This window comes from Fopius arisanus, unplaced genomic scaffold, assembly GCF_000806365.1.
Source record: "Fopius arisanus strain USDA-PBARC FA_bdor unplaced genomic scaffold, ASM80636v1 scaffold00090, whole genome shotgun sequence".
NCBI classification, from domain to species: domain Eukaryota; kingdom Metazoa; phylum Arthropoda; class Insecta; order Hymenoptera; family Braconidae; genus Fopius; species Fopius arisanus.
Genome location: NW_011887829.1, coordinates 255,861 through 271,133, shown reverse-complemented (window position 1 = coordinate 271,133; position 15,273 = coordinate 255,861). Strand labels below are relative to the sequence as shown.

At 35.3% G+C, this 15,273-nt stretch overlaps 1 protein-coding gene across 1 annotated transcript in view; it reads right to left on the bottom strand.

Annotated features, from left to right (window-relative positions):
- Su(Tpl) (Suppressor of Triplolethal) overlaps window positions 1-14,759 on the bottom strand; it is a 25,497-nt gene extending 10,738 nt beyond the window's left edge. The window contains exons 1-2 of the mRNA XM_011311567.1: window positions 13,962-14,759; window positions 8,439-8,486 (exon numbers count right to left, since the gene is read on the bottom strand). Of these exons, the coding sequence (XP_011309869.1) occupies window positions 8,439-8,486; window positions 13,962-14,093 (180 nt within the window). The 5' untranslated portion in view covers window positions 14,094-14,759. The remainder of the gene's footprint in view (window positions 1-8,438; window positions 8,487-13,961) is intronic.
- Between the last annotated feature and the right edge of the window lie 514 nt (window positions 14,760-15,273).

The window sequence follows — 15,273 nt, the reverse complement described above, 5'->3', positions numbered from 1 at the left end:
GAAGGAGGAGGAGGAGGAGGAGGAGGATGAGGAGGAGGAGGATGAGGAGGATGAGGAGGAGGAGGAGAGGTATGAAGACTACTAGGGCAAATGATAGAGGTTGAGTGGATCAGATACTTTCTGGTAGGAGGAAAATTCATGTGGAGGAAAGTCCCATGAATCCGACCTGCTGGAGTTAAACAGCAAAAAAAGAACTCTTGGTCAACAGGATTTACTCGATACATAAAAATTTCTTGTCAATTTTAAGAATCGTGAGAGCTGAAAAATAATTTCGCTCTCACACTCGGAGAGAAAAAATTTCAACAGATTTCCGCAAAATTTTTTCACCACCTCACACACCAGAAATGAGGCCTCCATCGATTCGTCTAATTTCGATTATATCTAGAAATTATTTGAAACTTCGATTATGTAATAATATCTTGCGTAAATATTATAACTCGGAAAATTAATTTGGTTATTTTAATTGATGATTGGGTATCTTCGGTAATTATACGGTTACGTTGGGTTTGAAGAGAATTATTTGAGTCTTACTGAGATATTGAAAATGATCGGAATGTTTTGACTGAATAATTTGTCATTACCATTATTAAATGGGTCAAGTTGTAAGAGGGAAGGGCGTTAAGAAGGTAGGATAGAAGAATAAAAGCGTAGCCGGGAAAATAGCCGACGATGATTATATTTAGACAGTCACAGACGCATGAAGAGGTGACGTGAAACTGAGAGAGAGAAAAGGAATTCAACTGCTTATGTGTTAAACATTGTCAGCCTAGATTCCACCGAGCATTGTATCTTATCGTATTTTATATTTTCGTTTGTCCAGGTTGTCTACAGCTCCAAAAAAAAGGAAGTGGTCACTGATACGACAATTCCCTCGTGATTCATTAATACATCATTAACAAACAGCATTAATTCATCAGAATCCAGTGATTTCAGTTCGATTAGTCTCGAAATGATAGATTAAACTTTACACTGAAATCACTGAAAGCACTGGAAATTACTCATCAATTTTCTTCAATGAGTAATCTCAAAATTTTTTTAAGGTTTTATCGGGTATAGAACTGAGGATTTACTTACAAGAATGACACTCTTATCTTTTTCCCACAATAGATAAATCTATTCGTGTAGTAGAATAGACTGAACTAAATGAGTTCCTGCAGTGGAAATTGAACAGTTGAATTTTTTACTTTTTCCTCGGTTCTTCCCCGCATTCCGATAATTCCTGGGAAAATTGTTTACTTTGTTACTCCGAGTGCTGGTAAAATGAGAATAACTAGAGGAATTTGTGGCGGGTATTTTTTTTTTTCTTTTGAAGAACGGAATTGAGTGATCGGAAGGGGTCTATATGTGATGCTCTGATAAACCGAGGGAGGGGTATACGAGGATTACATAAAATGTGGGCTGTGGGCCAAAGAAACAGTCAAAGGGGGAATAAAATACCCTAGGGTCGGGATGAGTCAATCAAGAGATGTGAACATGTGGGGTAAATACAACCGTCAATGACCACAAATTTTCAGGGATAATCATAAAAGAATCATTGAAAAAAAAAATAATAATCAATTCTCAGCGGATTTTGCTTCCAAAATTTTCTGGATGGGTAAAAGAAAATGAATTGCACTCAAGGCTCGATAAAAAAACATTCCCGGAGGTTTCCGAAGCCCTGAAAATTACTCAGAAGCCCAGCTGGAGACCTCTGGCTTGACGTCAAAAGCTCAAGCTATTCAAGGTGGAATTGAAGTGAGGGTTGAGCAGAAATTGAATGATACTGTACTATTTTTTTTTTCGTTCCCCTCGTTCTCTATCAGCACAAGGCCAATCTATCATTCAAGAAACGTGATACCCCAGGCACGAATAAACACTAAAAATCTATTGGAGGATGCACACCAATTTATCGTTAACTGTTGCGTCACGAGTATCAATGCAGTCATGTCAGGTAGCAATGAAGATAAAAAACAAGAGGAGAAAATTTGTGTGGGAGTGATAGATGTATTTCTGTATCTTTGCACCGGTATTTCTGTGGATCCGAGTGAAACGGATCTTTTCAGTGAGATAAAGACAGAATATCACTCGATTTTCTCTGTCAACTTTTAAAATTTTTTAATATTCATAATTCACTATTTCTTTCTCATTCTTGCAAATTAATTTCGTGAAAGTTTCAGCATTTTCACTGGAATCTGAATTATTTGAGGAATTATTAATGACTTCTGGGTGATAATTTTTTAAATGGAGAATCGAGGGAACTTGAGAGATTTGTCGGTGAAGAATTGAACGATAAAATAAAAACTTGACGATTACGAAAAATCGTCATCAGCGGTGGAAGACTCATTCCACGAGGTACCAGTAGAACCAGGTAACGGTTTCCGGACAGGGATGTGGCACAGCCTACATACCACCGATACATTACCGTCTCTGCTATTCGAGAAACCGACTAGTCGCCAATGAAATAGGAATAAAAGAATAAATAAAAAAATTCAATTTCCATGGATTGCACGAGAATGCGAATTCATTAAACAATCGCTCATTGCACAGTTGACATTCGCCTGAAGAATTTCAATTAGCCATTTCAGTGAACTCTCCTCAATTAAATTCCACGATGAGACTTTGATTCAATCGACGATTCGTACACCTTCACCGATTTATTAATTTAATTTATCGTTTTAAATGTCTCTATGAACGTGTTTACCGTTCGCTCGAATTTACTGCACGTACAAGGAAGTTGAGGCCTATGTATTTCCGGTCTCATTTTCCATCGGCAACACCAACGACCTTGCAATAATTATTGACAATATACATTTGAAAAAAATGAAAGGAGAGCTCATAGAATTACGTTGGATAGGAAATTTTTCTTATCGCCTTGATTGTTGCATCTCAAACTCTTTCTCGTTACATAAGCCTCAGCGAAATTTCTCCAGTTGTTGATCGTGCGAGATCGTGTTTTTTCCATTGAAAATCACTAAACAAAAACACTTGATAATAAACTTAATAACATATTATCAATATTTTTACTTTACTCACATTACCGAATTCAGTAATATAAAGAGAAAAAAAACATGCCATGAGCGACGAGTAATGAAAGATAATAAAAATAATTTTGTTGCGAGGAAAATGTAATTTGAAATTCCGTAAGTCGTTATTTTGACATTTTTTTGCTGATCGAGCATTAACTTTCACGCGTTTAGTGTCTTTTTTTAATTCTGTGAAAAATGACGCATTTTTAAATAATGAGATACAACAGCTGAAATAATTTCGTTAACCTGTAATAATCTCATTCCATTAATGTGTTCACGAGAGCCCCCATATTCTTATCAAAATCTGTTCACATATGTATTGTATTAGAATATCGGTACAAGCATACATTGTTGCTCTGTAAATAGGTCGGCATTAATTGTATTATTCTAAGAATCCCAATCAACAGACAGATAACAATTCTTCGACTAATTTCAATGACCCATTCGACAAAACGAAACGAAAAACCATTGGTTAAACAAAAGGTTAATGATCTCCCAAGACAACGAATTAATCATTCCCTCATCATACAGAAATCGACGAAAATTTTCCACTGATATTTCATCAATTATTTATAACATTTTGCGGTTGCTAGTAATAATTCTTTCTACTCGGGATAATTATACTTCATGAAAGGCTGCAACCCGGTGGTATTGAAAACACAGGGAAATTCCACTTCAATTGAAAGAAAAAAAAAAAAAAAAAAGGAACAACCGGTTTTTCAAGACCGGCATTCAAAAACCCCTCATTTTGAATAACTCGGTTGATTTTCTTGGAGGTACAACGGATTTTCTATTTTTCAATAATTTCCTCCCCTCCAGTTGTCGCAATTTCATTTAATTCCAAAAAAATCAGTTGAAAAATAATTAATGCAATTACAATTCGTGCCAGAAATAATCGTGAGGAAGCCATTAAGATTACGCACTGGTGGAGAAAGTCATTTATACACACATATATATACATTGATGAGCTGGCCATTGTGTTGCAATTAATTCATTTCAACTCATCTTCATTTATCTCCCAATTAACTCCTGAACTGTTAAAAATTATCGTCTTAATATCTTTTTTTTATCTTTTATCAGGTCTGACATTACAAAATCCCTCCACATTTTTTAATGTCAAATGAATAATAATAAAAAATAATAAATCACTGGCTGTCACGTCTCTCTCTCTCTCTCTCTCGTTTGGTTTTGGCTTTTAATTTTTTTTAAATAACTTTTCATATTATTCATTTTCTCTTCTGCCTAAATCAAAACCACCGGGATAGAAACCAAAGCCGTCCACTCGTTTTATACACGAATCACAGTGAAAGGAAGTTATATCGTGTACTTGTATGAGTTATGGTTACTTCACCTCCCGTCTGACAGAAACGAGGCCATTTTTATCTCTTTGTCATACTCATTGCCGTATGCACCAACGCGAATCATATTTCCTTTTTTATCCGTGTGATTTTTAAACTTTGTCTTTAATTTTCTCGCCGCGTCGGATGCCAAAAAAAAAATTAACAGCAAAATTAACTCCGACATTCAGTTATAGTTCCAGTAATTTTTATCGGGAGAGTGCAATGAGAAATAGACATTTGATTGGCAATAATTACAGAAAATACTGTCATTTTTTTACACCGGTTTTTCAGTTTCTCTTTTTCTTTCATTTTTCAGAGGAAGTGATAAAGATGATTGATTATTCAATTATCGCGGTAACCATTGAATGGAAAATCGAGAGATCTGATACGTCAGATCGCTCAACAAGAATTCAAAATTTCCAAAAATCATTTAACTCTTTGTTGCACAATCTATTTACGCAAGTCCAAGTATTAATCCCCAGAGAAAGTTCTGGAGATATTGAAATTGATTAGTTTCTTTTGGTGACATTCACTCAATGGACGTGACAGTTTGGAAAAGAAATTCGAGGCGCGAGCAATTGAAATCGTGTAAAAGACACCGTGCGAGAAAAAAAAATATTGTGCAGGCAACGAATGATTTATTTATAAATAATTTCCCTGGAATTATCGATACGTGCAAAATCCAAAAATCGCGGGATTTATTGAATCGTAATTTATAATGCACCGTGTCGCAATAACTTTCACTCAAATCTGCATTCGGCATTCTTTCGGTTGGAGATTGTCACGTGCTTTGGATTTTCACGAATTCGCGGAAGTTCAATTGCTTTATTTTATCCATTGAGGCACGAGGAAGATATCATTTGACATGATGCAATTACCCTGGAAATTACCAGTTTATGTAGTTAAAACAGGAAACGAGAAGAATTCACCAGCGTAGAGGTAGACTCTAACAAAAGTCATTTTACCTCCAGTCCCTCACAGATAGTGAAATTTTCATAGATACATTTTTTCCAGCCCTAATTCCGCCCTACAAAATAGGTTCTAATAAAAAATTCGCTATCTCCCTTACATTCGGAGATATTCCTCATTTTGCCTTCGTAATTCCCAAGATAATTCCAGATTTTACAATGAAAAATCGATATTCAGTGCAAAATAATGGAAGATAATTTTTTATTTATATTTATTATAGATATGGAAGGGTAGTTTACGAAGAAATAATAGATGATTTTTTTTCGTTGAATCTCACGCGATTTTACTTTGACGAGAGGGAAGTAAAATATTTAAAGCTCCAGGTGGTGCAGCCAACAAACTACGAGGGTAAAATGAAGGGAAATAGCGTAAGATAATTGCACTGTGGTACTTCTGCTGACGTTCCCTCGACTTTCTTTTTTTTCCCTCAAGTTGGAGAGAACCTACCACCCTCTATTATTCATAATCAACCGAGTGAGGCAAAATCGTGAGATTTACCCCACCGAGAGGACGGTCGATTCAGAAGCTACACCCCTCGTCTACCTTTCCATCACTCTATATTCATCGAAGGGCCATGACCTATGGTTATCCTCCAGAAATGTGTGCATTCATACCTTCGTCGAAGGTTTTCTCCGCGTGAAGGACAGACGGTAAAAAAAAAACTGAATGAGAAGAAAAATCGAACGGAATAATTAATTCTCTATCAGAGAATTTTTACTCAACGAATTCAGACGAAAATCCATGAGTTACGGGTCGATGAAATGATTAATTAATTTCCCAATTCCATGGATGATTTGAATTTTTTAAAATGAATGGCAGATATTTTGACTTGACGACTCACAATCTGATGGATATCCATAAATAATTCAAAGAGAAGTATTCGTTGTTTTAATAGTTTCAGGAATATACATATCCATAAAATTAATTCTGGGAGACCGAGCAGGAGTGAAAGGCAACAATGTGAATGCTGGGGTTCGGTTGGTTCCAATGTGAAGTCGAGTAAATGTTGAAAACGGACACAAAAACACAACCACGTATAAACTACCCAGTGAAACAGGTTTGTCTCATCACCGTCACGTTATCTTGGCTACCGTCGACCGAGACATATTCGAATGTTGTCCTCGTTTTATATATGTAAAGTGAGTCTTTCAAAGTCGAAGAATGCAACGATATGTCACTGATATCACCATTACCCCGAATAAATCAATGAAACCCCCCCCCAAAAAAAAAATCCCTCGCCGAGGGGTGACCGCTCAAATTTTTATTCAATAATAATTCTGTTGTTACTAATTATTAATTTAGTTTTCAAATTTACAGCCTTCATTTTTTAATTCCTTGGGAGAGAATTTAATGAGGAAAAGGGGAGTTTAGTTGTTGAAATGATAGACATGGAGGTAATCTCCAGTGTATCCTCCAGCTAGGAAGTAATCTAATAGATCAACGTATCCTGAAGATGTTGGTAATCATGAATCTCATTTTGCAAATTATATTCCAGTGCGGGTATGATTCACCGCGGCAAAAACAATCTCTTCCCTTGAAGTCACTCGATACTCACATTTCCGGGGTAAAAATAACGGAAGTGAATTTGAGATCGTTTGACAAGTGTTTTAATGAGATTAAACCGATCAATTTCAAACGACTGCAAAAAATCGGTGGGTGATTGTATAACGTTCAGAGATAATTGGCTGTCAATAATATCAGGGAATCCCAATTGGAATTCCCGAGATACCCTGTTCGGCTTGTTTGACGATTTTGTAGAAAATATTTTGAATTGATTCTAGAAATCTTCATAAACAAGACAGTGGTTCGGAAATTATTTTGATAATGGAAAGCCATCGAAAATCATTTTAATCTATCTGTACTGGTGTTACAAATAATTTATCGCAACTCGTTAGCATTGAAACAACAGGAAAACACGGTAGTGAAAGGAAATACCATTGCCCAACAATTGAGAAAGGAATCTTTAGAATTAGCTTTAAAAATTATCACCGATGCATAATTATATTAATACGCACCACCAATTTTACAACATTCAAGGGTTCTTGAATATTCAGTCTCAATCTTATTAATGTTTATTTTAATCTCTCAATTTTATTAATCCGCAATAATTTATTCGATGATCAAGGAAAGGAATTTCAAATAAAAATTTCTATTTGATTCAAATCACCCAATTTTCTTGGTGATTTCTTACCGAGTGGAATTTTCATAATGCAATGAATTTTCAAATTGAAAATGCCAATAATTTACATGAGTTGGGTAAAAAAAAAAAATCGAGGACAAGCGGTAGAATAATCTGATACACGTCTACGTATATGCATTGAAAAAAAAAAAAAAAAGTGGATAGCACGGTGAAAATGGTGTAACCTTGTCGGGCGACCTCGATCGCCTTCACCATCAGGTGGTAAAAGGAGAGAAGACCAGGTGATAAAAAGAGATGGAATCGAGCAATGGAGGGATTGCAAGAGGGAATTCAACGAGAGAGATGGATAACACCTCCGATCGTTGGCTTTCGAAGATTGTATCCGTATAATAAAAGATCGGTCTGGAGGAACTCTCACTTTTTCCGGAGTAACTCAAAAAATTTTTGGAAATGCCAGTCAAAAAAATTGACGATTTCAATCGTTCGAATATTTTGAGAAAAATCATTTTAATCAAAAAGATTAGGAATATTCCAAGAATTTGAACGATTGTTTAATGAAAAATTGAGATTATAATTCTACGAGTTCTTCATTAGTTCATATTTTTCCGTGGTTTTTATCGCCGATGATAACGATAATGAATTGGATATGGCGCGGAGAAATCATATAATGAAACGTGAGAGAATGCAGATTGTGGAAAGAGTCAAGGAACTCGATACTCATTACAAGTTTAAAAAGACGTCGTGTGAAATATCTTCAAATGAATTCCGCTGGTACGCAAAACAACGCGTTACGGTAAACATCAAAATATCTTGGAAAAAAAAAATTGACAATAATCTAATTATCACAAGTTCAAGTATTTTATGAGGGATTTTTTTACGAAAAATCGATTCGGCTCGTGACTTGTAGATTTTATGATCTACGAAAATGTGCAACGAGAGAATTTCGAAACAGGATATTCTGGTGATTAAATTTATTTCACTCACCCCTTCGTTTCCTGAGAATTGAATCGTAGGATTCTGACCGGTCTTATTCTGAAAATAAAAGAAAAGAGCATTAAAAATCGGCAAAAATAATAATTGCAGTGTAGAAATATTAATTCCAAATACTCCAGATGTTACAATTGAATGGTCGAGTCGAATGACGCAATAATCGATGCAGCAAGAGAATTTAGAGATGAGAATGCAATTGAATTCAGTAGCAAAGTGGTAAAAGGCGTTAAATTGCCTCAACTCTTCAGTGAGTAATTCCATAAAAACTAAGGACGACAGCAAAATTTGTGTAATAACCTTTTTTGCAGTTCTCAATTATCTCCACAAAAAAGGTCCCAACAAAAATTGCACCATCTCCCTCCCCTTCGTAGATATTCCCCCCTAAAAAAAAAACCGAATGGCAAAACTGCTCTCCTTTTACCACTTCTCTCCTGAATTAACAATTGCACTTGCGAAAATAAGGAAAATTATTGAACCATGCGGGGAAGTTACATTGTTTCAGTTACATAAATGTTATTGACGCAATCCCATAAAAAATCGTAAAGTGATCAGGGAATTATTTCGTTGGTGTAATTCAGTGGTAAAAAATGAATTGGAGTCTTGGAAATAATGGCGAAAGGACGTCCCACAGGAAGAATCGATGATCAAGGCTAGCAACTCAGCCGGATTTAAATAAACATTGGGAACATAATTTCGAGTTGCTAACCAGTTAAGAAAAAAATCACCAGGTTGAACGAGGTTGCCGGCTTGTGTATTTTATACGAGTTTATAAGTTGCCAACGAATTCGGCAACACCGCCAACTGGTTCACTTTCTCTCAGCACAGCAAACTCCAATTGCTGTTCTGTCTACCCATACTGCAACCCCCTTCACTCTTCAATGATTTTTTTTTCCCTCGAATACCGATCGATAGTTCATTGCAGATCAAGTCACCGAGTCTCAATACGTTACAGAGAGGTCTATTATTTTTTTTCATCCAGTTCAAACTAAATCTACCACTCACTCCTCCATTTTCACAATCTCAGAGCTTTCAGTAAAGCTTCACTAAGGAAGGTTTAAAAAATTAAATAGATAATCAGTACAAGATACAAGATTGAATAACAGATTGATACTCTTGGATGGACTGGACTCTTGGCTTATCCTGGATGTTGGAAATCATCGAAATTGAAATTGAAAAAGAAAAGCGTTGAATTTGTTAATTCAGTAGAAAAGATTGGCAATAAAAATTGCGTCCATTGTAACTGGTCATTGAAGCAAGTTGAAAGAAAAAAAAAGTCGAGGTCGTGTACCGTTTATTTATATTTACTCCGTGACCAAACAATAAAACTTCGTTCCGTGTCGTCGAGTCGCCGAATAATTCGTACGATAAGCAATCATTCTCAAGCTTCACGGATGAAAGCTTAACAAGGACATCTCAAATATACATAATTGTGCAAACTTGATTCCCACCGTCACTGAATGCCAGACTAACCGGATTATTTGAGACTCGAGATATTTGGGTAATGGTGAAGGGAAGTTCTGACTGAAGCCAATCATTGGGAATAAAAATTTTGGCAAATTAAATTGATGAGAGATCATTCACGGAGGGATGGATAATGTCATTTATTTATTGAAAAATCTAATTATAATTTCTAATCAAAGGATACGCTCATCTAATTCACCCCTCGGATGGTAGCAAGGGGAGGATTATTCTCAGACAGCACGTTGAAAACTTGAATCTTATGAGTCTCTTGGTGGAACTCGTTTATGCAACAAGCGCTTGAAAGTTTTGTTCAGACATTTCAAAGCATTTCATGGGGCTTTCTGCTTGAGAAGCATAAATTTGTGGAGAGTCCAATCCTTTCTACGACCGATAAATTTGAATATCAAAAACCATTTTGACAGTATATTAGTGGATAAGGGATTATTTATTTTATATGTGCTGCTCATGCTGCTCATTCGTTTGAAGGATCATTTGGATGGAGAACAGAAATTGTCTATTGGCCAAGAGGATTGATTATGTGTGTGTGGAAGAAGCTCGAAGAAGGGGAGAAAAATGAAACGAGAGTATGATTGCTACAGACTTGACAATAGCATCAAGAGACGACGACCTTTTGCCAGCTATTGATTCGTAAGCGACGAGACACTTTGCACGTTTCAACTTACACTGTTAAATATTTTTATCTGAATTTTTTCCCTTGAAATCCAGGAATTACTAATTTAACGCCTCAACATCCGTTAAATTTGTGATAATCTAGTCATTGCAGGGATTAAGATTGTTGTCGTATGTATTGACGAAGATATAAGAATTGCTTGAAATTTCGACTTAATGTTTTTCAAGCGATAACAGATGCCTGAAGAAAATTTCAAATTGATTCACAAAAATCTCATGACTGACTCAAATTTTTTTTTCATTAATTTGTTCAAACGACCCAATATTTATTCATAAAATCAAATATGATGTAATAATTTTTTATGGCTGTTACTTCAATTAATTAACGCATTGAAATATTAATTGAAAATTATTCGCGATAAATATATCGAATTATAGAAAGGGTCATAAACTTTTGTTTTGTCTATACATGCAGAACATCCTTAACTCAGTTGATTAGTTTTACAATTTGTTTGTCGGTGTGACCTTGTCTGACATGTTCACGTAACATTGAATACTTGTGTAGAAAGTATCTCAAACGAGATAAAAATGGAGAGTGACAGATAAAAGAGAGAAATATGAATTTTCGCGATAAATGAATAATCGAAAAACCAATCGATAATCTCACTGGAATTTCTAGTGGAAATCCCGTCAATTTGAAATCAATTTTATTGATTAAATCAATTTTATTGTTTAAACGATCGAATGAAAATTATTCTATGATAAATCCGTACCGGAGAAATAAAATATTGAACTGCAAAAAATATTTTTATCTCTGTAATAATTATTTTGAATTGGTGTTTCGAGAATGGGTAAAAATAAATAAGTCAGTGAGATAATTAGTGCATCATGAATTATCGTGACCCATGGCGATTAAAAAACAGTCCATTTGAATTAATTTCGATATTTAACGCATTTTTAAGAAACCGAAAAATTCTGATCGATTTCACTATAATGTAAATCCACTACACAATTTCCATTCTGTTTCCACTATTTAAAATTTTACTTTTATGACTGTTTTAACCGATGACTTGTTATAAATTATTTGATATTCTTTCCCGGAATTCTCGACGACAAATTCAACGTGAGAATTAAGTGAATGAATAGAAATTGGGGTATCGTCCTGGCAAAATAAAAGAAACAAGGAAAGAAACTTGAAATCATTGAAATTTAAAAGGCATCAATGGGATACCTGGAAGGGATGTCTTTGAATTTGCAAGAAAGGGCAGGGCGGAGACCTACGACGACCAGACAGCTGTCGAGGGAGTCAAAAAGAGTTTCCCCTTATCTTGTAACAATAGGTACTCAGGGAAAATGTAAATTGGAAAATCCAGGGAGAAGTAACCTATTCCTTCGATTGTCATAAATTTCGACTATTTACGTATGCTCCAGCAAAATAATTGCACCTCCTCTGTTAATTTATTTTTACGTCAATTCTGATTCCCAATGAATAATTTCACTCTTCAATAAAATGTGACGCAGTAAAAAATTACAAGCAGACGTTAATTATATAAACACTGTAGATATGATAGATAAGCACGTGTTCAATTGACGGAATTATCAGGGGCTAATAAAAATATGTGAAAAAATAGAAAACTCAATGAAAAAATGATGACGTACTAGCCTGTTTTTAATTCAAAAAAAATTCTTTGAATTTAGATAGTGAGGGATAGTTCGTCGTTGTGTCTATGTCAATAAACTTTGGATAGGTATTACCTCAAGTATCACTCATAAAGTTAGAATATTCTGACAAAAATAATCCAACTGTTGATTCTACACACGTCAATCAAGCGGTAATCTTGAAAAATTTCTCACTGGATGTCCAAATATAAGACATTTCTCTCAATTACGCCAACTTTCAATTTTCACATTTTACAGAATTACCAATAAGATATCTCTGTACATTTTCTCTTGAAACTGATGATTATCGAAATGTACGGGGGATTGAGTAGTTAAGCGGTAAAACCTGGCAATTATCTTAATTCCATCCCCGGAAGTGATTCTAGACATTTTTCCTCGAACCCGATAATTAATGCCATCAATTACAAATGAATACTCCAGGAACCTCAAACCAAATTTTCCCCTAGAACTATTTCCCGTATTTATTCGTTTCGATATTTTCATGTGTCGATATTTACTATTCGATAAAACAGAATTTCCTAATAAAAATGAAAACGAAAACAATTGAATATTTCAATCGTCGCTAACAGTGGAGTTTTGACGATTCTTCGTCACTAGATAAATGTGAAAAACATCCATCACTCCACCTCTCGTTTATTTATTTCATATGCTTTATCGGAGACGTAAAGTCTAATGTTTTCTTCCTTATGACGATTTACCGATGTAATATGACTAGACCTTGGATAAAGACCTAGACAAAGAGTGAAAAATGACAATTGGCAAGAACAATGCCTTTGGCACCTCAAATTCATGATATCGAGACTAATTATCCCCTCAACAATGAATCCCTTCTCTCATTTCAATTCCCCCACTACCTCCCACCCTTCTTTCGTCATTAGCCCGAAAAAGTCTGCAACATATGGAACGGAAAAACATCAACAACACCTCCTACCAGTCCCCAGAAAACCTCCACTGACTCAAAAAAATAAAGAAAACCAACGCAAATAATTCGCAAACCTCCCACTCATCCCTAGAACCGAAAAATAATAATTTCAGGGCGAGAATCGCCTCGTGCTGTCTGCCATATGTATAAATTTCATTCACATGTCCTTTCACTTTCCCTACCAGAGGCAAACGGCTTATGGCCGTTGTAAATAGCATTGAAATATATCTAGAAAAAAATTTATAAATCACTAAATAAAAACTGAACAAAGACGACAAGAACTCTCTCTGCCTTCTCTAAATTTCCGAATATTTAGTCAAGTGTTCATCCCTCCTTCCATCTTTAGACCCCAGTCTCTTATAAATTTTTTTCTGAATTATAACGGCTGATTGGTCCTTTGAAAAATGCGAATGGACGTCACAATATTACATAATTCATTGTTTGATCAATCATCGTGAGATACAAAAAATTCTCCAATAATCCCAATATTCCTCAACTTCATAATAACGAGAAGACATTCGCAATAAAAATTGAAAAATTAAAAGGACAAGAAATAAAAACTGATTTAAAATGGGAATTTCCAACGGCTCTCACTCGTCGAGCTCCAGAATTCCTGGCAATTGCCCCACAATAATTACAAGAATATCAAATATCTCGACGGAGCTGTTCAATAATTAATAATTCCCCAGTAGAATAAATTATGAGTATGTATGAATTTTAATAAGAAAAAACATCTGCAAATGTGAATCGTGTCATTCAATGACATTTAAGTCTGTCGGAGGATTGAAAAGAGATGATGAAAAATAAGTGGAAAAGTAACTCACCCGATTTTTGAGAAAATCCTCAATAGCACGCTGGGCCGAATCAGTTAATTTCACAAATATAAGCGACTTATTCTCGTGAAAATCGTTGTGCGATGACAAACCATACTGGACACCTGCCACCAGCGCCGCCATTTCTATCTTGATTCTCTCACGCCGAAACACCAGCTGACGTCGGCTAGTCGATTAAACACTTGGATTTTTCCTCAATTTTCCACCTCCAAGTCAATAAATTATCCTCGTTGAATCCATTCACAACGTCAAAATCCCTCAATTCACCGATTCTCCGATATTTTCAAAAACTTCGAGGTTAATGCAACAGTAAATCCGGATGGAAAGCCTCGAAGCCGTTTTCTCTCACCGTCTCACAAAATAATATATCAACATTTACCTCCCCGATTTTTCAATATCTCGATTATCCGTCACTTTACTATCACGATGTAATTCCAATTAAACAATTCCACCCACTTTTTTAAAGATATCTTCGTCTCTAAATCACTCCTGCCCCCCTGTGGTGCCTTCACCTTCTGGCTGATATCCTCCAGACGAGTTTGATCCACAAGATTTCCCTTCTCACTGGGAGTTTAAAAAAAAATTAAATGATTTATTAACGGTTGATCACATATTCGTGGTGTTTTGGCAACTTATTTGTCCATTCAACGGCGAAGGGATGGATTATTATTTTTAGGTATTCTTTGCAGCTCTTCGGTGTGTTTTAAATAAGATGTTGGGGACACAGAGAGAGGTCTGCTGTGTCGTGTAAGAAAACTACACAACTACACACTTTCGAACGGCCACCTGGTGGGCGGGGTCACGCAACGCCAAAGCAACCCGCCAATAAGTACACGATTCAACTTTATATTCCAGTTGTGGTAGGAAATACAACTTTAGTTATACGGAGAGGGAAGCACTACAGCGACATCTCCCATGAAGTATTTCATTTTTACAAAATTTCAATAATTTTTCCCTTTTCATTTCCCCTTCCTTCATTTTTCTCCAATATTAAAACAAAAATTATTATCACCAAAATATTGCAAATAATAATAAATTTACTGTCTTTTTTGTTATTATAAAATTATAATTTTGAAAAGATTCGGTGAATTTATTTTGTTTATAAAAACACGCGATTAGTATTTGGTTGCTGGTTAATTGTTTAAAATATTATTTCACTCTGTAGAATTGGTTAATTATTAGAGTATTAATCAATATAATGAATAAAAGTTTGAAATTCCTGTATTATCGGTCTTTTTCTTATCGACGGAAGGAATGTATCCCAACGAGGTACCAAAGAGGATTGACTACTGTAGAGGCTCAG